The 19,995-nt window shown below is 42.2% G+C and overlaps 1 protein-coding gene across 1 annotated transcript; it reads left to right on the top strand.

Annotated features, from left to right (window-relative positions):
* The first annotated feature begins 285 nt into the window (after positions 1-285).
* Positions 286-15,206, top strand: LOC139723686 (FRAS1-related extracellular matrix protein 1-like). The gene is made up of 10 exons (XM_071634911.1): positions 286-522; positions 1,078-3,299; positions 3,977-6,550; positions 7,104-7,456; positions 8,946-9,877; positions 10,670-10,819; positions 11,359-11,539; positions 12,478-12,562; positions 13,474-13,559; positions 14,900-15,206. Exons 1-10 carry the CDS (start codon positions 286-288, stop codon positions 15,100-15,102), a joined length of 7,023 nt encoding a protein of 2,340 aa, XP_071491012.1. The 3' UTR covers positions 15,103-15,206.
* Positions 15,207-19,995: the final 4,789 nt, after the last annotated feature.

Raw genomic sequence — 19,995 nt, 5'->3', positions numbered from 1 at the left:
ACAAATATTAGAGCATCTCTTAAAGATTACCTGCATTGTAAATATTGATGCTTTAAGTCTTTAACTCATCTCTGATATAATACTTGCAAGTGTTTTGCTAACTGTTGAAACTATTGTAGAACTAACCAAGTCACTCTTTGTATGCATTAATGTCTCTAAGTTGTTAACCTTCCTATTGTAAATCTTTCAATTTACAGAAGTCCTGATGACATTACATTAATGTGAGATTAACTGGAACATCAACTTGAGTGGAACCCTTTCTCCAGGTCAGAGAGACTTGCCATCATGGCCAGGATAACAGACAGAGAACTGATCACCAGTCTGCTGCTCCTTGGCCACGTGGCTGCAGTGATTGGTCAGCTGGTGACCGTCAACCAGGGGCTGGAGGTTGCCATTGGTCGGCACGTCTACCTGAACCGCAGCGTGCTGGCCTTCGAGCCGGTGACAGAGGGCCAACAGTGCAAAGTCGAGGTGGCACTGAATGAGGCATATTTCCAGAGAGTTGGCATCCTTCAACCAGAGGTAAATCACTACCTCTTGTTTTTGAGCTGTGGACATTATTATTGACAGCAAATTAATGAGAGTTCAAGGTTGGGTGCAAGGTGATGTAAGTAAAGCCCATGATCCATTTAAATAGTCAATATATTTCACTTTCTTGGTCTAAATATTAACAATTTAAATTTCAGTTTGTGACAGGGAGAATAAGGCAACACTTGCAATGGGCGTTAATTGGGACTGACAGTTTTCGTCATTATATCAAAAAATTTTATGTAACAGCAGGGAATTTTGCTCTTTTGACTTTGGTGATATTAAACAATTTTTAACCTAAATTATTGCTTCCTAAAGTGCTTAACCGTGTTTGTAGTGCTGGGAGCACCATGTATTTTACTTTATTAGGTGCATACTCAACTTTCAGGTTTTCCTTGACTTGGCTTTTTAGTTTTGCTTCACAACAGTTATATGAATATATTCAAATAGTATATATTAAAGTCATGATATTGCAACCCATCAGCCCTATGCCTTTCTTAGTAAGATAATATTCAGCAATGTGATAATACATCTTATCTTTTCTTACAGGTGTTTGATTGTGATTACCCCCCTGAGACTGTTACCTACACACATTCGGGAATACCTCTGCTGGATCAGGATACCATCAAGTTAAGGGTGTACAAGTTCACAGAGACGGACACAGTTCACGAGACAGTGTATGTAACCGTAAACATTACCCAGGACCCCTACCATGTTGTGAGGCCAGTACAGGCTCTGCCCGTGGAACGCTTCTTTGGTACGTCTGATCTCATTGACCGGACGGTGGTTGACTTTGATTACGAGCGCTGGAGGAATGTCTCCTGCACTGTGCAGATCAACACGGTGACAAGTGGTTTCCCGAAGTATGGCGAGCTTACCAGGGGTTACGGGTCAGAGAAGGAGCAGGTGCAGGCACTGACCGCCGACTGCCACGAGTTCATGATGGGAATGGTGCGCTATGAGCATCTGGTTCCGCCGACGCCCAACATTGACTTCATCCCCATGACACTGATTATCAATGACCCCATGATGATTGATGGGATGTTCGAAGAGCGGTACTACCTCCCTGTTGACCTCCAAGAAGCCTTTCCAAATCAGAATCCTGTTGGGTCCATGATGAGCATGTATGTGATGGAGGCGGACCAGTTCATCCTAACCACCATCACCCCGTCGGTGATCTCTGGTAGTGATGATGAAACGGAGAACGAGGATCTCATCTTCTACATCAGCCAGCCCTTTGGCCCGGACGAGGGCTACATAGTCAACCTGGACGACCACACTCACCCGATAGAATCCTTTACCCAGTACGATCTGTCCAGACTCAACATCGCCTACAAACCTCCTACCATCAGTTCACCAGAGAGGCGGGTGTTCACAGTGGAATTTACCGTCTATGATGCCTATTTTGCACCTAGCAACCCCATCAACTTGCTGGTGTCAGTGAGATCCACTGAGACAAATGCTCCCAGGGTGTCAGTGAACACAGGCCTCACCATGCTGGAAGGGCAGTCAAGGACAATCAGGCCAACCAATTTTCAGTTGGTTGACAATGACAACCTTATATTCGTCAGGGCAAAAGTGGTTGGCGGTCTTCGACATGGAAGGCTGTATGTCAATGGACGCCCAGCCATTATGTTTTCTGCTGCGAACATCAATGCAAATTCTGTTGTATATGAGCATGACGACAGTGACACACTCAGAGACAGCATTGAATTGAGAATCACAGATGGTAGGCACAGTATCAGGACGACTATTCCAATCAACATACTTCCCAAGGATGATAGTCCACCTTACCTGATCAACAACATTCAATTTGAACTCAAAGAAGGCAGGTCTGTCCGCATCCATCGAATGATGCTGATGGCCTCCGACTTGGATTCCAGCGATGATTACATTGTCTTCAGAATCACCCAACCGCCGCATGCCGGTGAGCTGCTGAAGAAATTCTCGGAGGATACGTACGGCTACCCGGTATCAGAATTCACACAACGAGACCTCTTCCGTGGACTTATCTACTACCACCACCTTGGCCAGGAGATCTTTGACGATTCCTTTGAGTTCATCCTGCTTGACAACCAAATCCCTCCCAATGAATCACCAACACAGGTGGTCATGATCAAGGTTGCTCCAGTTCATGACTTGCCTCCCACCAGAGTTCCTGGCTCGTCGCAGTCTTTGGTTGTCAGGGAAACGGATATAGGGTACATCACCCGAGACCACCTCCACTTCACTGATGCAGAATCATCTGAGGAGCGACTGCGCTTCACCATCACCACTCCTCCGTACTCAGTGGAGAGCTTCAGCCTGACAAATGCCGGGAGAGTGTTCTCCACAGCGGGCATGGTCTCTCCATCCAAACACCCAAGTAACCAGGCCCTTAGATCCTTCACACAAGGCGAGATCAACCAACGTACCATCGCGTACATGCCCCCAATGAAAGAGATTGGGCCCAACTCCAGACGGATAGGGTTCGTCTTTTCCGTCACCGATCCCTATGGCAACATCGTCCTCGGGGAATTCTTCAACATCACCATCCTCCCTGTCAACAACCAAGAACCAGTCATCTACTTCAGTGACCTCCTCGTCAAGGAAGGTCGATCCTTGACCTTTGACACCATTCAGTTCTCTGTGTCGGACATGGACACCAACGCCGAGGAACTGGTGGTGAGCATCGTCCAGCTGCCTCTGCGTGGTCAAGTTTTCCTCGGGGGAGTGAACATGACTGTTGGAAACCACTTCACCATGGCTGACGTTGCAGCAGGTAGGGTCAGGTAAGGCCTGCAGTGTAAGGTCTAGATTCTCCTCAAGTGCACTAAATACTTGACAAAATACTATGAACCAGCACTTCATATTGCAAACTTCATGATAGCACTATCAAACATTTTTGAAAAAAAAAATTCTTATCTTAACTTTCATGAGTGTCTGTGTCAGGACCATTATAAGAGGAGATTGATACAAGAATGATATAGGAAAGAACCTCTTTTCATTTCTTACCTAAGAATTCACCAGGATAAATGTGTTTTGTCATACTTTGTGGCCACTCCAGCTGTAAAAATTTAGGGTGATGTACATGTAAGATGCATTGCTTGGCTGAATGCAATTGATTTACGCTGTACATGAGTTTTAGTGGAGAAAAAAGGAAATACACATGTATGCTATATCTTTGACATGATAGGTAGATATATGATGTCTATTTAAAGTGAAATAAGGAAAAGGAAATACACATGTATGCTATATCTTTGACATGATAGGTAGATATATGATGTCTATTTAAAGTGAAAGCAGATCACAATAAGGAACTGTGTCTCTTCTTGGCCTCTTGCTTGGCAGTATGACAATTGATGTTAAATGAAGTAAAAATAAGGAAAATGTCTTCTCATTTAATCCTTCAATCTTGACCTGCTCATGTAAATGAATATCATATCTATATCTCTTTGATCACATTCAGTTATGTCAGTGATGGATCGGAAGCTACAGCTGACGAGTTTGTTATCAGTGTGTCTGATGGTGTTCACACAGTTACAGAGACAGTTCACCTGACAATTGTGCCTGTCAACGATGAAATACCGGCCCTGCTCACGGGCCTCGAATCCGAACTGACAATCCCAGAGGGAGGGAGTGTCACCATCGGAGCAGACATCCTCTCTGCCACAGACCCTGACACCAATGACATGCTGCTCCACTACATCGTGGTGATGCACCCCCTGAGGGGAGTCTTGCTGCGAGATGGCGTCATTGTGAATCGATTCTCACAGGGGGATGTGATCAGGGGGAAGATCCAGTACCAGCACACGGGTGGGGAGACTGGAATCAGAAACATCCAGGACGTGATCACACTGCTGGTGTCGGACAAAAGTGTGCCATCCAACCCCAATCTGCCGGTCAAAGATGTCATTATAAATATTACCCCAACTGATAACAAACCTCCGAGAATCGTTTTTGGCAACCCCTTTTTTGTAGATGAAGGAGGGAAGACAACTTTCACGCTTGATGTCCTTAGTGCAGTTGATCGTGATTCCACATCGGACCGGATCCGCTTTGTCATCACCCGCCAACCAGAATGGGGTTTTGTTGAGAATATTCTCCCTTCTCCAGGCTTTGAGAAAAGTAATGCTGGTAAACCCATCTCTTTCTTCACCTTCCAAGACATTGCTGATGGCAATGTTAACTATGTGCAGTCAAGGTTTGAAGGGCTGGAACCCAGCGGGGATTCCCTCATGTTGTATGTAACCGATGGGGAACACTCCTCACCCAATGTGACGTTCATGATCAACATCAATCCACAGAATGACGAGGCCCCAACCCTGTTTGTTCGTAACTTCACAGTTTATGAAGGCTCATTCTTCAAGATCAGGACAGACACCATTACCGCAAACGATCTGGACATCCCCATGGACATGTTGATGTTTTCGATCATTCGAGCTCCAGAGCATGGCATCATTATAAACAGGGTCCCCCCTCTTCCACAGTCTCCCAGGCCAGTCTTTGATTTCAATCTAAATCAGCTCTTAAACACCCTGTCCCTGGCCTACGTTCACGATGGTTCTGAGTCAACGAGCGATAAGTTTGTTGTGCGTGTTACAGACGGGAAACACTCCATTCGCAAAATGATTAATATTACTATCATCCCAGTCAACGATGAAGCTCCTGTAATCATAAAAAATGCTGGAATTAAGATAAGCATCAGGGAGAGTCGCCTCATCTCCCCTGTTATTCTGCGCAGTGAGGATGAGGACACGCCCGATGATCACCTCATCTACACTCTGAATTCCTTGCCTCGGAGAGGTACCCTTCAACGGAAAGTTAACGATGACACTTGGGAAGACATCACTGCTGTCCTCACAAACTTCACCCAGGAGGATCTCAATCAGAACCTGATCCGATACCTTCATTCCGCTGCCCTGGGCTCAAAGGGCATTGACCGTTTCCACTTCTCTGTTAGCGATGGCGTGCGTTCCACTGGCAAGCAGAATTTCAGGATTAGGATTGAAAACACAAAGCGAGAACCTCTCGTGATCACCAACAATGGACTTCAGCTAGAGGAAGGACAAGTTGTTGTCATTCCGCCCACGCTCCTCTCTGCCAATGACAACAGCGGAGAGCTTGCGGATATCGTTTTCCGTGTACTGTCATCTCCGACACAGGGCCACTTGGAAGACATAGCCCGTCCAAACATCCCCCTGACGTCCTTCACACAGATGGACGTTTTGGGTCGCAGGATCATTTACAGACATCTCAGGACAGATCGGGTGCAGAATGACCAGTTCACGTTCAGCATCACGAATGGTTACGAACTGCGCAATGACACCTTCCACATTGTGGTCATTCCAGTTGATGATCAACTGCCCATACTGATGGTCAACGAACCGCTGACCGTGGCCCAGAATGGCTTTCAGATCGTGTCACTCTCCCAGCTGCAGGCAATGGATCCAGACACTGACTCCTCCAGTATCTCATTCGTCATCACCCAGGCCCCTCAATTTGGCACCCTGCTCATCGGAGGTCTTCCAGTCGAGAGAAGTTTCACTCAGAGGGACATCGAAAACTATGATGTTTCCTACAGACATGATTTTGGGCAGGCAGAGAGAGATGAGTTCTTCTTCGTCGTCGACGATGGCACCAACACTGGATTTGTGGTCAATGGGGTGTCTCGCTACGAGCCAGTGTCCTTCCGAATCCAAGTCAACGTCGTTGACAGGGATCCTCCGGAAGTACTCATGAATGTTGGCCCGACCAAGATGCAGACAATTCTAGACCAGATGGGGTTCATCTTCTCAAACATGAACCTCCATGCAGTTGATGAATGCCCACCGGATGGTATCAGCTACTCCTTGACTAAAGACCCGATGTTTGGTCATCTAGAATATGTGGGCAGCAGGGAGCGGATAATGGGCCAGTTTTCGCAGAGCGACGTTGACAACAAGAGGGTCATGTATGTGATGAGGGAGAACGTGAAGGCAGCCAATGACAGCTTCATCTTTGACGTGTGGGATTGCCATGGAAACAGCTTGAGGAATCAAAGGTAAGATAGGAATAATGTGTGTATTATTAAACAAGTAGCTGAGACATTAGGCCTCTTATCAAATTGTGCGTGTAGGAGTAGTGATTTGGGGCAAGATTTGTACTAGATTTTACTACTCTTTTTATCTTTTTATCAAACCAATGTTCAAGCTTCTGGACAACCCCCCCCCCCCTGAACTTTTTGGATTTTATGCTGATTACTTTATTCAGTTAATATTTTTTGAATGGTGGATAAGCAAAAGACCTTGTTCAGGCTCCTTCTCTTCATTGTGCATATAATGCTGCCACATGGTCTATTGCACCTGAAATGTGGTTAGATAGGTTACGATAATTTCATTGAAAGACAGTTGAAATGAATGTGACTGAGTAAATTTTGTCCAAAAATCATAAAGGCATATAAGGTCTTCTTTGGAATGAGTGCAAATCCTCTGATTGTCTTACCAGGAAGGCAAGAGCTTGTTTAGCACTGATAGATTAAACTAGTCCTATGTAATTACAAACCCCTTTTCTGTCTTGTTGAATTGCATATTATTATGTGTATGTCTGTCTCTCAGGTTTTCTATGCACTGGGCGGTGGTCATGTTTTCTCGTCCCCAGTACATGGTGTGTGAGACGGACGGCACTCTCCCCATCCATGTCATCCGCGTCGGGAATCAGCTCCTCTCCTCCTTCGTCACCGTGGAGGTGGAGGACATGACGGCCCGTGCCGGCCAGGACTACATCCCCAGCCGCGCCCGCCTGCTCCAGATGGATCCGACCATCTCCACGGCGACGTGGAACGTGCAGCTGCTGCCCGACGAGCTTGAGGAGACGCGGGAGCGGTTCAGAGTGACGCTGGTGGATCCGGTCAACGCCGTTCTCGGACAGTACAGCCGAGTGACTGTGGTTATCAAGGATGCCAAAAATGGTAAGGCTGGTAATTGGCATATCTGTTTCGTGCCATCAACTTAGTTGGTTTTTATATACAGTATAATATGTTGAACACTATGAAAATGAATATTAGAATCAGGACATGGATGGAAACCTTGACTTTTTAACTTTATACCACTCTTTCAAACAAACAACGAAGCATGCATGCGTGAGTGAAACGATACAGTAAAATGTAATTCGATGATAACTATTGCTAAAGTGGTGAAACCTATAAGCAGGCACTACATGCATGGTGACCTTATATGAGTAACCTTGTGCAGTTATAGACCCAAATTACCTCTGATTATTGTCTGTACTGAACAGTGCAGAAAAAGATCATAACCAAAGTTCATATCTTAATAGACCATGTGAACATTACACACCGAGAAACGCACACACATACACAGTTATTCAGTGACATCCAAGTGTATTTTTGTGCTATGATTCATGGAGCTTGTAGGAATTTAGCTCACAACATTCAAGCGCAGACGGCTTGAGGAGAATTCCTTCATGATTTAGGAGAATTCCTTCCTGATGTTTGCCAAATCTCTCTTTTCCTTTGTGACTTTCCTGTCTTACTCTGAGATCCAGCTGCTCAGCGTGGCTCTCCTTTCTTTCTTGCCCTCTGTATTCCTTTGATTTAAAGGGATGGTACAGTATTGGTGGAGATGAGATTGGGCTTTTAACTTTTTGCGAGATACCAAGAAAACACTTATGATATAGTACAGAGCATACCATTTTAAGAGGAATTCAAAGTTTATTTGATGAAAATTGGGTTTGGAATGACGGAAACATCCAATAACAAAGTAAAACAAAGCGATTGTAATAAAGTGTGGGTCCCACACTTTATTAGAATCGCTCTTTTTTTGGATATCTCAGCCATTTCAAAACCAATTTTCATAAAATAAACGTTGAATTCCTCATAGAATTACATGCTCTTTCATTTTTCATAAGAGGTTTCTCATTACTTCACCAAAAATGTTAGAAACCTGAAATTAGGTCTCAACCAAAACTGTATGATCCCTTTAACCCTCCCTATGCCAATGAGTCAAATGTGTACAAATTTCTCCCACAAACCTATGGACAGGATGTAATGTGGGACAAAGAGGGTTAATTGCATTTCCATTGTAAAGCTTCTGAGCAATGCTGAGTGCATTTGTCTACAGTTCATATTTTCTCTTCCATTAGTAGAACACACGATGACCATTAGACTGAAGAATTCTTGAAAGATTTGTTATAAAGCCTTTAGATACTCAGCTGAGAATTGTGCATATGTATTTTGATTTGAGCAGTCAGTCGTTGTTGTCAAACAGGTGCAGACAGTGCTTGTATGAAAACTACGACATGTACTGATTGTTGGATAGAACCTTGAAGTCACTTCCCCCTCCCCCAACTTGGTTCAATTCTTCATGCTCTTTGTTGCAAGAAAGATCTTCAAGATAGAAAAAAGTGTGTTTTTGAATTCCTCTTATTTTCCACTTGACCAGGTGTATGCAAGGGCACGTCCATACCAAACACCCGAGAAGAAACACCTGGCTGTTGTGTTGATCAACCAGACATGGCTGGAGGTCACCATGTTCCTATGCCAGACTTCCCCCCATCTCAACCTGGTGGCTCAGCTCCTGGTGCTGGAACATCCATCAACCCAGGGCCACTCGACCCCCTGAATCCCGGACCAGGACCGGTAGACCCCCAAAATCCAGGTCCGGGCAATCCATTCGTTCCGGGCGTGTTCGACCCCAACTTTGACGCGGACGGCTTGATCGGGGGTGATCCTGCGGTCAACGATGGCCCGCCCATCCACATTGAGGGTCTTCCAGTGGTTGAGCACCAGTCCTTTGACCCCTACGCTGCAGAAACCTGGTATCAGTATCCCTATGGTGTGGGCTACGATGGCACTGATGGCACCCAGCAGGGTGGGCGTGGTCCGTATCCCGGCAACCCAGGGGATCCCTATGTCTCGCAGGGTGTCATGGTAGACCCTCTCCCGGGACAGACCTGCTGCGAAGATACAGTTTTGGCATCTATACCAGGCCAAACGTGCTGTGAGCAGCTTCTCATACCCCTGGATGAAGACGGACTGCCAGTTCTTGATGCGAACCCAAATCAGCCGTTGCAAAATCCCGACCCGGCCCAGTACGACAGCTCCAATCCCTTCGGCTTCCAGCAAGGGAATCCATATCCCCCTGGAAGGCCAGCCTCGGCAAGCAATCCTCAACAACCAGTGCCAGACACTCCCTTCGGCCAGGTCTACGTCCCCAGGAACCCGGGGAGCTCTCCGTCTCAGGCAGGGGAAGACTCCAACCCCGATGGGCATGTTGGCACCGAGGATGTAAGGCTTTACCACGCTACGGTGGGGGGTGTTGTACCTGTCGTCGTCAGTCGGCCAGGAGAAGTGGATGAGAATCGACCACCCCAGGTTTATTTGAAATCTTGAGTTATTGAAGTTCAGCATTTTCTTTCCCTTGATCATGTTGTATGAAAGTATATAAAATGAAAAAAGTATGAACAATATTCACCAAACTTCAGGACAAATTTTATGCATGCAGGAGAGATGTCTTCCTTGTTTCCATAAACCTCAACTTTGATGGTTTAAGTGATATCCTACAAAAAGGACAGTAAAGATTTACGTTAAGTAGGGCAAGAAAAAAATATGAAATTCATGAAATCTTTTCAATTTTAAATGTTTTCATGAATAGCAAGTTCTCCAGATCCCACCACACAAAGTTTTCACTCCACATTTCCTTTTGTATTGAATGAATTCCAAAAAGTGATCACTTGGTCACATCCTCTACAGCAACTTGTTTGCTATGAATGAGCAATGATTGTTTGTAGTCCTTGAAAAGGGGAGTTATAGTTGCTGAATTAATGCTCCTCTATGATATATTGTATTCTCTGTGATGCAATGTAATTTGAGAGTTGTGAGGCAAGACATATCATGCAGTAATATGCATATTGCAATGTAATCAAACACTTTACATATGATGCTATTGGATGTCATAACTTTAACAAAAAAGTTGTATTTTCGTGAATGTTTTACTATTCTGCTTGTTGAAGTTTTTATCTACTCTTCAAAGTCTGGAACATGCAGTGATATTTCATTTTAAGCAGATTTCTGCAGCAAATATTCCAAAGTGAGCATTGACAGCTGAAAACTATTTGATTGTTTTTACTGATGGTAACAGACAGAGAATTATTCTGTGTTCTGTAGACAGATGTGGCCAACGTCTTCGTGCCCAGTGTGGTGAGAGGTGTCCAGCGACAGAATGGGCCGCCCTCAGGAGGTGGTTCATCAGGACGAGACCCTCTGAGGCAGATTCCTCTGGGTCAGGGAAACACTCAAGGTGGTCCTAGACAACAGGTACGCTGCTCTGTTGTTTGTTTGTTTGATGTTGTTGGGTTTTTTTTTGAGAGAAGTTGTGCAACTGTTTGTGTTTTCATTTTGTGAATTAGAATAATTCTCACTGTTGTCAAGTCTATGCATACAATTGTATGTGCAGTCATCATTTCAATTTGTGACAGGATAAGATTTTTCAGCTCCACATTGATTGTTACTCCTTTCCTAGATGATCACAGTCATTTAATTAAATTGCTCCCTTTTGAAATGAGTCAGAAAGCTGCCTCTGCACGTGGCAAAAGAAAGGCCATGGAGGCTTGTGAAGCAACCAAAATTCACATTTTGATTATAGCGGTGACAGAGATGAGATAGAACAAAGCAGTTATGAAAACAATGAATGCCTGAGATGGTCATTTCTTTTCATACCCTCAAAACATTTAACAATCCTCATAATGAAGGATGGATGACAGCAATGTTTGTATTGTCACTGCTTCATGTACATATATACCTGGGATCACTCTTCATTGCTATCACTCTTCCCAACCATCTCAACCCACCGCCAGGCCCCGCCCATAGCCTCCTCCCTGGTACCCTTCCCCTGCACCCCATCCAACGTGGGGGAGATTCGGCAGGACACCCACAACGGCCTCATCATCAAGTGCGACGGCAGCAACTGGGTGCCCTTTGACCTGGCAGAGCTCATTCGCGGGGCCTCGGTGTACGACGACGGACAATGTGAACGAGGTGGGCACAAGAAGTTGGTCATTTGATTTGGAGATCCACATCTACCAAAGTCTGAAATAACAATTCCAAACTTCCAAGTTCCATTCATTCAAATATATGAAAGTACATAAATCTTTGAAATTGAAATTGATTAGACAGCAAAATCGTATCGTAAGGCTCTCATAAAAGCAATAACATGTCCATGGGGACTATTTGTAACAGATTTGCTTAATTTGCTTGATCATTAGATGCATGTCAAAGCATTGAAGTTTAATGAGTATTTAAAAAATGGTGACAATAAATGTTTATTATTATTATAACCAGTATGAAATGTTTGTTTGGGAGCATACATGCATCTACCATACATTTGTACATCCACTTGTCCACCAACCTGAAGCAAATAAAACTCACTGTCCAGCAAGTAATATGAATAGATACTTGCTCGTTCAAAGTTTGGGTGCATTATCCAAATATGTTTTTGGGCAGTCATGAGAAATGTGTTGTATAATGCGCTGCTGGCAGGCAAAATTACAAGTGCACACATGCACGTTTATGTAAACACAAATATGTACATATTAAAGAGGTATATCAATGGGAGAGTTAAATATATACAGCATGTAAGTATACCCAGTAAACAGACAAATTGACAGTTCAGTTGATAACAAGATACAAAGACAGTTGTATCAGTAGAAAGGTGTATAAAGATATATGAATGGAGAGATATGGAGATATATGGATAGATAAGTAGATTGATGAATAGATAGAATGATAGATGGATGGAAAGACAGATAGACAAAGAGATAAGAGAGAGATATGTAGCAGTATGTTGTATTTACTGTGACCAAGTGTCATGCAGTGAGTATTGGCAGACTTATTGTACACTGTAATGTGTCCATTCATGTTCAACCTGCTCGCTTCGTCTGTGTACGTGACCTTCCACCGTGTCGTGCCGGCTTCAGGATGGAGCTACCACAACAGCCGCTGCTTCCTGATCTCCAGACAGCCGCAGACGTGGAACGAAGCCCAGAGAATCTGCAGAGAGAGGTTCGCAGGAAAAAAAAAAATGATTTGCCGGCATATCCTCCCATTCCTACGTTTACAGGAAAAAAACGCATGCAAATGGTTGAAGGGCGAAGTGTGTCATCGGAAGGCATTCAATATATGAACCTAGCTGGCACTCATTTAGTACCAGAAGTGTGCAAATTCTGTAGTGCTCTGATGTATGCACGTGATATGTTTATATATGTTTTATGTGTGTGTTTGTATATACAGCACAACACAATACAAATTTGTTTCGGTAATTGATGACCTGTTAGGGGTACATTGTCAGTAACATCGCAAAGCATTTGAAAGAAAATTCCACAACAACAAAAAAGGTGAATAACGCCAGAACAATGTCATGAAAAAAAAAGATAGGAAAAGAAAAAAAAAAGACCACTTTCCTTTGAAAAGGAAAGCCTGTCATATGGTCAGTTCATTTGATAAGTGTTCATCCCCCCCCCCCCAAAAAAAAAAAAATAGATGGGCCGTAGACATGATTTCATACATTTGCATGAAAGGGTATAGGCTCCCTAGTAATTGGTCTTTGATGCAATTCTGTAAAAGCAAGAAATGTTCGTGGGATATTTTTGTGAATTTCCACTGGCATTCAATACGTATAGTGTGGGCAAGAGCTTTTGCGTGCATAATAGTTTTGCGAATCTTGGCTCTTGGGCGACTTGGGGAATTTAAATTTCACCCAAAATATCATGATTTACAGTACTGTCTTGATGTGAGTTGATATGATTCACACACATTCCACAAAGGAATGATCAAGATAGTAGACAGCTGTTTGAGATCGTAGACAGCTGTGTGAGATGAGCTTTAACGGGGTGACACATCAAGTATCCGGAAGATGGGTCTCGTGGAATCTGTCAGTACTTACCTTTGGCCTTTCACCCGTGACCCTTTGACAGGTACAATAGCAACCTTGCCAGCATCCTATCCAAGAGAGAACTGAAGTGGCTGGGTGATTTGCTGAATGGGGAAGTGGCGTGGATCGGTGAGTCATCGATTTGATAGTGAAAGTCTGCTTCAAAGGCAAAGCCATACATTTTTTTTTTGTATTCAACCATTCATGCTACAGAAATGACACCAAATTAGAACGTTCTCCCCCTTGCGTCACCCAAGCGAAATAAAATGGGTTTATGCTGCCCAATTTAGCACTCTGTCAAAGATGGAAAAAGTCATTTTAGTGTCTTGTGACCTGAAAGTATTGAAGTTCATCCCATATCAGTGATATATTCTTGTTTGTATGTTTAGATGAAAGGTGATGTTATTTCCTTTTTATACTTCTTTTCATCTCTTTTGTATGATGATTTTTTTTATTTCTTTTTTTTTGTCTTCCTCATAATGTGTGTATGTATTTCAATTCTTTGCCAGTTTAAAGGAACTGTACAGTTCTGGTTGAGGTGAGGATTTAGCTTTTAACGTTTTGCGAGATATTCAGAAAGCACTCTATGAGATATCAAAGAGCATGCAATATTAAGGGGTATCAAAAGTTTATTTAATGAAAATTGGTTTCGAAATGGCTGAGATATCCAAAAACAAGGTGAAACAAAGAGATCCTAATAAAAGGCGTGGCCTGTCACCTTTTATCATTATCACTTTTTTGATATCTCAGCCATTTGAAAACCAATTTTCATCAAATAAACGTTGAATCCTTCTTAAAATTACATGCTCTTTCATATTTCACAAGAGGATTCTCATTATCTCACTTAGGAATGTTATAAACCTGAATCCCCACCTCAACCAGTACTGTTCAGTCCCTTTAAGTTTATACAGTCAATCATGTAGGCTTTTATAGCATAGGAAGAGAGATTAACTTTCAGTGTAAGTGGACTGGAGTCATTCAAACAGAACAAAAATTCCTTGTTGATGGCCTAGAGGTCTTAAAACTCAGTTACTGTTTGTTTGTTGTTAGTTTTTGGGCAGCACCCTAGCAGTAGAATCTATGTGTTTGGTTGTAAACAAGACTTGAAAGTTCATAGTTACAATGAATTCTTGCATCAAGTTGTTTTTATTGCAACTGACTGACAAATTGCCCTTTGTCGATGCCCTTCATTGCTACATGTGATAAGGATTATAACCAGCACTGGCTATCTGGCTTAAGCTGGGTGGTCTAGTGGATACAACACCTGTCCAGTAATCAGGAGATTATTGGTTCAAATTAAACCCAAGTATGTATGCCCCATGATTTTTATCATGGCTACTACTAAGACACTGAAAAGTTGGTGCTTATTTACATCAATGAATGGCAATTTGCCTGTCAGTTGCAAAAAAGACTCAGCGGATCTCTTGTGAATACGTAAGCATGAAATCCAATTTTACTCCGCGTTTCAGGTCTGAACGACAAGCAGACGGAAGAGACGTGGGAGTGGGTGTCTGGAGACCCCATCACCTTCACCCGCTGGTCCCAGTCCTCCCGCATCTCCAACCACGCCAGCCGCTACGACTGCACCTACATGACGGCCCGGCTGCGCTGGATGGACCGAGACTGCGATGCGACCACCAGGAGCTTTGTCTGCATGAAGAACGCCATGTAGGACGGCCGATCAGTACCTCATGAATACCAGCATTTTTCCACCCTTCTATTCGCTTAAAGGGATCGTATAGTTTTGGTTGAGACCTAATTTCAGGTTTCTAACATTTTTTGGGTGAGATAATGAGAAACCTCCTATGAAATATGAAAGAGCATGTAATTCCGTGAGGAATTCAACGTTTATTTGATGAAAATTGGTTTTGAAATGGCTGAGATATCCAAAACAGAACGATTCTTATAAAGTGTGGGGCCCACCTTTTATTACAATCGCTTTGTTTTACCTTGTTTTTGGATGTCTCAGTCATTCCAAACCCAATTTTCATCAAATAAACTTTGAATTCCTCTTAAAATGGTATGCTCTGTACTATTTCATAAGTGTTTTCTTGGTATCTCGCAAAAAGTTAAAAGCCCAATTCTCATCTCCACCAATACTGTACCTTCCCTTTAACTCTGTCGCTACCATGGACAGCCTCTGTATACATAAAGTCAGTGGGGTCTTTGAGATGGTGGCGGGGAGAGGGTTAGACTGATGGTGGGGGAAGATTGTCCTACCTTTCCAGTAACCATTTTTGGGCCTCACAAGAGTGCCTACTTTGGGGCTTCTTTGAAATCTAAACTGACTATATAATAGCTGGTGGGAGAGGTGTACATGCATGTACATAGCGGTTGATACATTATCACTGTGTCTACTGTATGTCTGTCTGTGTTATGTTAGCAGCGTTTGAGTTCATGTGGGCAGCTCAAGGGCTGGGAATAATTTATAAAATGTCCCATTCAGGAAAGCCACATTTCAAAACAGGATGTGTTTCTGCTCTCCCACGGTCTTTGTGGTAATATGGATTGAAGGCTAATGGGAACTAATTGAATGTATATCATGAAGAATAATATAAACATTCACGATAGTTTTTTTAATGGATTTATTTTTTTTCCAATTCATTTTGGGCCATATGTCTGTTTTCTAATTTGAACATGTCAACTTATTAGACATGTATGTACCTTCATGTTTTCCTCTTCCTTACGGGGGCCTTTGTGCCAGTGAAATATTTGAGATGTACTGTATCGTCTGTTTGGTACAAATTATGAAGTGATGATGGAATGATGAGACCATGTGATGTGAACAGTGCATTATTGTCATTGTTTTTCCTTATTTTTTTCTCATTCTACATAAAAACAGTGAGTTCGAAGGCATTCTTACAATAATGTAAGTGAAGTGGAGTCAAAAGAAGCCTGAGCTTTCAATCCTAACAGAATCTTCATCAGAGGTAAAATGACAAAACATACCGGTACAGGGTAAGCAGACACACATAACCTAACAGACTATACACATCATGCGCTGTCTGGGAGGGGCTAGGGACACAGAACAAAGAAAACAAAAGGGTAGGTTAGATGTCAAAGGCAAGGAGCCCAGCAGGTGGGGGAAGGGAAGAGATTACAGCAAAGGGGTGAACAAACAAAAAGGAGAGGTAGGGCCAATAATGACCCTGAGGATCATGGATGGGCGATCTGTGAAGGATAAAAGATGAATAGGGAGGCAACATCAAACAAGATCAGGATCAACACAAAGTTGAAGGATAGGGAAAGAAGAAATAACACCAACAAGAGTGAGGAGGGGGGGGGGGCATTCAAGTGTAAAGCCCTAAAACTGATGTACAAAGGTGTGGCAAAAACAATAAATAAAAATGAAAGCAAACACAGATGTAATGTAATATAACCTTTCTGCTGTTAATACTGCATTGGCAAAGAAAAATGATGGATAAAATGTAATGGTAGTAAATGAACACTTCATTGCCTCATGTTCACATAGAAACTTGTTGCTGGAGTGTATGCATGCTTTTTTTGCATTCAGACAAGCTGTCATGGGAGCAGTGTTAACTCAGTGCAGACTAGACCCCGAGTATACTAAAGGCAAGTGTCTATGGGAAGTGTATATCATAGCAAAAGCAGCTCATCCTCAGTGGGTCAAGGTTCAAATGTTGCTTACATACACATTTAGAGCTATTTTTGTGCTATTGTCTGTGATGTGAACCTCTCCACATAATACAAGGAGTTTAACCCTTCTGCTAAAAGCTGTCACATATTTTCTGCACTCTTTCTCACTGTAATGTCACATGCATTGTTACTTTCTTGTCAGAAATGGAATCTGCACGGGAAGCAGCTAAGAAAATTTGCACATGTGACACATGCATTTGGAGTGAATTATGTTGGAGAGAGGGACACAATTTCAGGTCAAATATGTCAAGCTGTTTGTGTTGTGAAATATGGAACCATCGAGTGTGAAATGGTTAACGACAAAAATGTGTGATATCCCTATGGGAGAGTGATTTGTAAGCCATTACATATTGGCATGAGGTTTCATGGGACATTATTGTGAGTTTTTTGTAATACTAAAAGACATATGCATACATCTGTACTTCAAAGCAGGTTTCAATTTCTTATCCATTTCATCTCAACTGATGAGTTAAAAGTGTGTGTTCTCTTTTTTATTCATGTAAATTTCTTTTCAGTTTGGAACAGAATATCAATACAGCGCACTCCCGTTACAACGAACACGGTTATAACGAAATTTCATTATAAAGAAGTAAGTTTTCTGGTCCCAAAATTATCACCATTAAAGTCTGTGGTACAATATTCGCTTATAACGAACACGGTTATAGCGAAATTTCCATTATAACGAAGTCTTTTCCGAGCGCCACAGACAAAGAAAAACAAAAGAAATGTGCTCCGTTATAACGAAATGCGAATTGCTTTCGAAACTACGTAGCGGAACAAGCATTTATAGCGTCTCTGCATAGGTCAACGCTTCACACCACTGTGTGTTCGCTCCTTGTGTCACACAGTTTCTGAGGGGAACTTGCGTTTATTATTGTAATACAGTTATCCCATCACATTTCACATACAGTCTGTAGCTTTCCAGAGTATGATGAGTATTCAGCAAACATAATATGATATATATACGTGGTTCCTTGTTTTTGTTATATATTGTATTTGTTCGGTTATAACGAAATTTCGTTATAACGAAAGAAAACTGCTGGTCCCGAGCATTTCGTTATAATGGGAGTGCACTGTATGATAGCAACATGTAAATTCATTTAGCCACTCCTCTTATTGGTGCAAGAGCTATGCTATCTCTTTGTGGTTACATTTGAGGTAAAAGGATCCCGCAACGGTACAAACCTAGCCCTTCTTTCAGTGATGATCTGTGCTTTTAATTTTCTTTCCAAGTTACTTGATAATCAAATTTGATATGATCTGTCTTCAACATTGTGGTACATTTTAAGTCACAGTGTTCATGATACAGTGTTCAACATTTTCAGTTTCATTTTATGATCAGGGTATGGGAGAGGGACAAAATGTAAATATTTTACCATTACAACCAGCCCCCCCCCCCCCAAAAAAAAGGAACTGAAATTCAGAAAAAAAAGAAGAAAAGAATTGGAAGTTAGAATTACAAAAGAAAGGTAATTGCAGAGCAGAGAATTGAGAAGAGGCAGTTGCTACTGTTGGGTGGCACAGGAATAGTGCGAAACGCAAACTATGGTGCTATACTACCAAAAGGGCTGATTTTGTTCACGTATCCATGTAGACAATCATTTTTTTATCTTTTCTTCTCAGCATATCTGTGGACAGAACTATTTGAGCGAATAGTGTTATTTAAGAGCTATTAAAGTTTGTATCATAACCCATATTTATGCCATGTATAAGTAAGTCACATGCATGTATGATGTTTACTCTATCAGTGGCTGAAAAACTTTTTTGTATTTCATACAGCAAATTGATATTGGTGCTATGTATGTATGTATTTTTGCAAAATTACACTTGATAGTATTGACGAAATCTTACCCAAAGGGCAAAAAGCAGAAAGAAAGAAATTCTGTAGCAGAGTTCTTAATGGAATACCATTCCTTCTACCTGTGATGCCTTTATATACCAAACTACTGTTTTGGAGACATTGACTATATGTCATAGAACATATGCAAATATATAAACATTCTAGATAACAATGCTTGATGTCATTATTGTATTAATCAAGCAAAGATGTACATTTCTATTGTATACGTGTGAAGTTACACAATAGCAGGTGCTGATTGGAACTCAGTATTAACTCTTTTTTATATTTTAACCTCTGAAATCTTAACATTTGTAAGGGTGTATATATACGGTATATGATTACTGTGTATGCCATATATTTCGCGAGTCTAAATTTTTGCGAATCGGGAATTCCTGACAATTTCGCGAGTGGTTAAATTCGCGATTGCGGAGTCCTGTACTGAACGGAGAAATGTACATGCGTACGTCACATCCACATCGGGATCAGAGTCAATATTTTCGCGCGTCTTTAGTTTCGCGAATAGCACCTGACTCGCGAAATTCGCAAAAATAAACACCTTGCGAAATATTCGGCGTATACAGTATTCTTCTACTTTATTTTTGATACACAAAGTGATTGTACTGACTTAGATGTGACATGTCTTTTATAGCCAGTGTGTCTGTGTACGACCATGCATAGTAATTCTGTGGTCCAACCATCATCCTACGATTTTTCATGCCTCCTGCACATGGTTGGCATAACATACTTTACTTGCTGACATTTTCACCATGGCTTTATGTCAGGAATTTTGCAAGTACAAAAGTAGGCTCTTAGTATTGAACAAAAATAAAATTCTGAAATTGATTATTGAGAAAAATGAAAACAAAAATTTGCCCTACACATCAGAACACTAGCCATGGCATATCTACATGTAGTTTGGTGCCACAATATACCGAAGAAAAGGAAATTTTCGCGTAACCAGACAGAAACTAGTGCAAAAATAAAAGCATGCGAATAGTTTTGCGTGCCATATGTTCCAATAGTTGATGTCTTGATTCCACAGAATTAAAAACACGCAAAACTCTTCTT

The sequence above is a fragment of the Diadema antillarum genome, unplaced genomic scaffold (assembly GCF_040938485.1).
Source record: "Diadema antillarum isolate AM-2024a unplaced genomic scaffold, OU_Dant_1.0 scf00000197, whole genome shotgun sequence".
Lineage (NCBI taxonomy): Eukaryota > Metazoa > Echinodermata > Echinoidea > Diadematoida > Diadematidae > Diadema > Diadema antillarum.
Note: the sequence above shows the minus strand (reverse complement) of the source record. Positions and strands in the feature narration are given on the sequence as shown.

Coding starts and splice junctions, on each gene's coding strand:
- LOC139723686 (XM_071634911.1), top strand. CDS start 286: ATGGCCAGGATAACAGACAGAGAACTGATCACCAGTCTGCTGCTCCTT. Junction 10,820..11,358: donor AAGGTGGTCCTAGACAACAG/GTACGCTGCTCT, acceptor ACCCACCGCCAG/GCCCCGCCCATAGCCTCCTC. Junction 13,560..14,899: donor TGGGGAAGTGGCGTGGATCG/GTGAGTCATCGA, acceptor TCCGCGTTTCAG/GTCTGAACGACAAGCAGACG.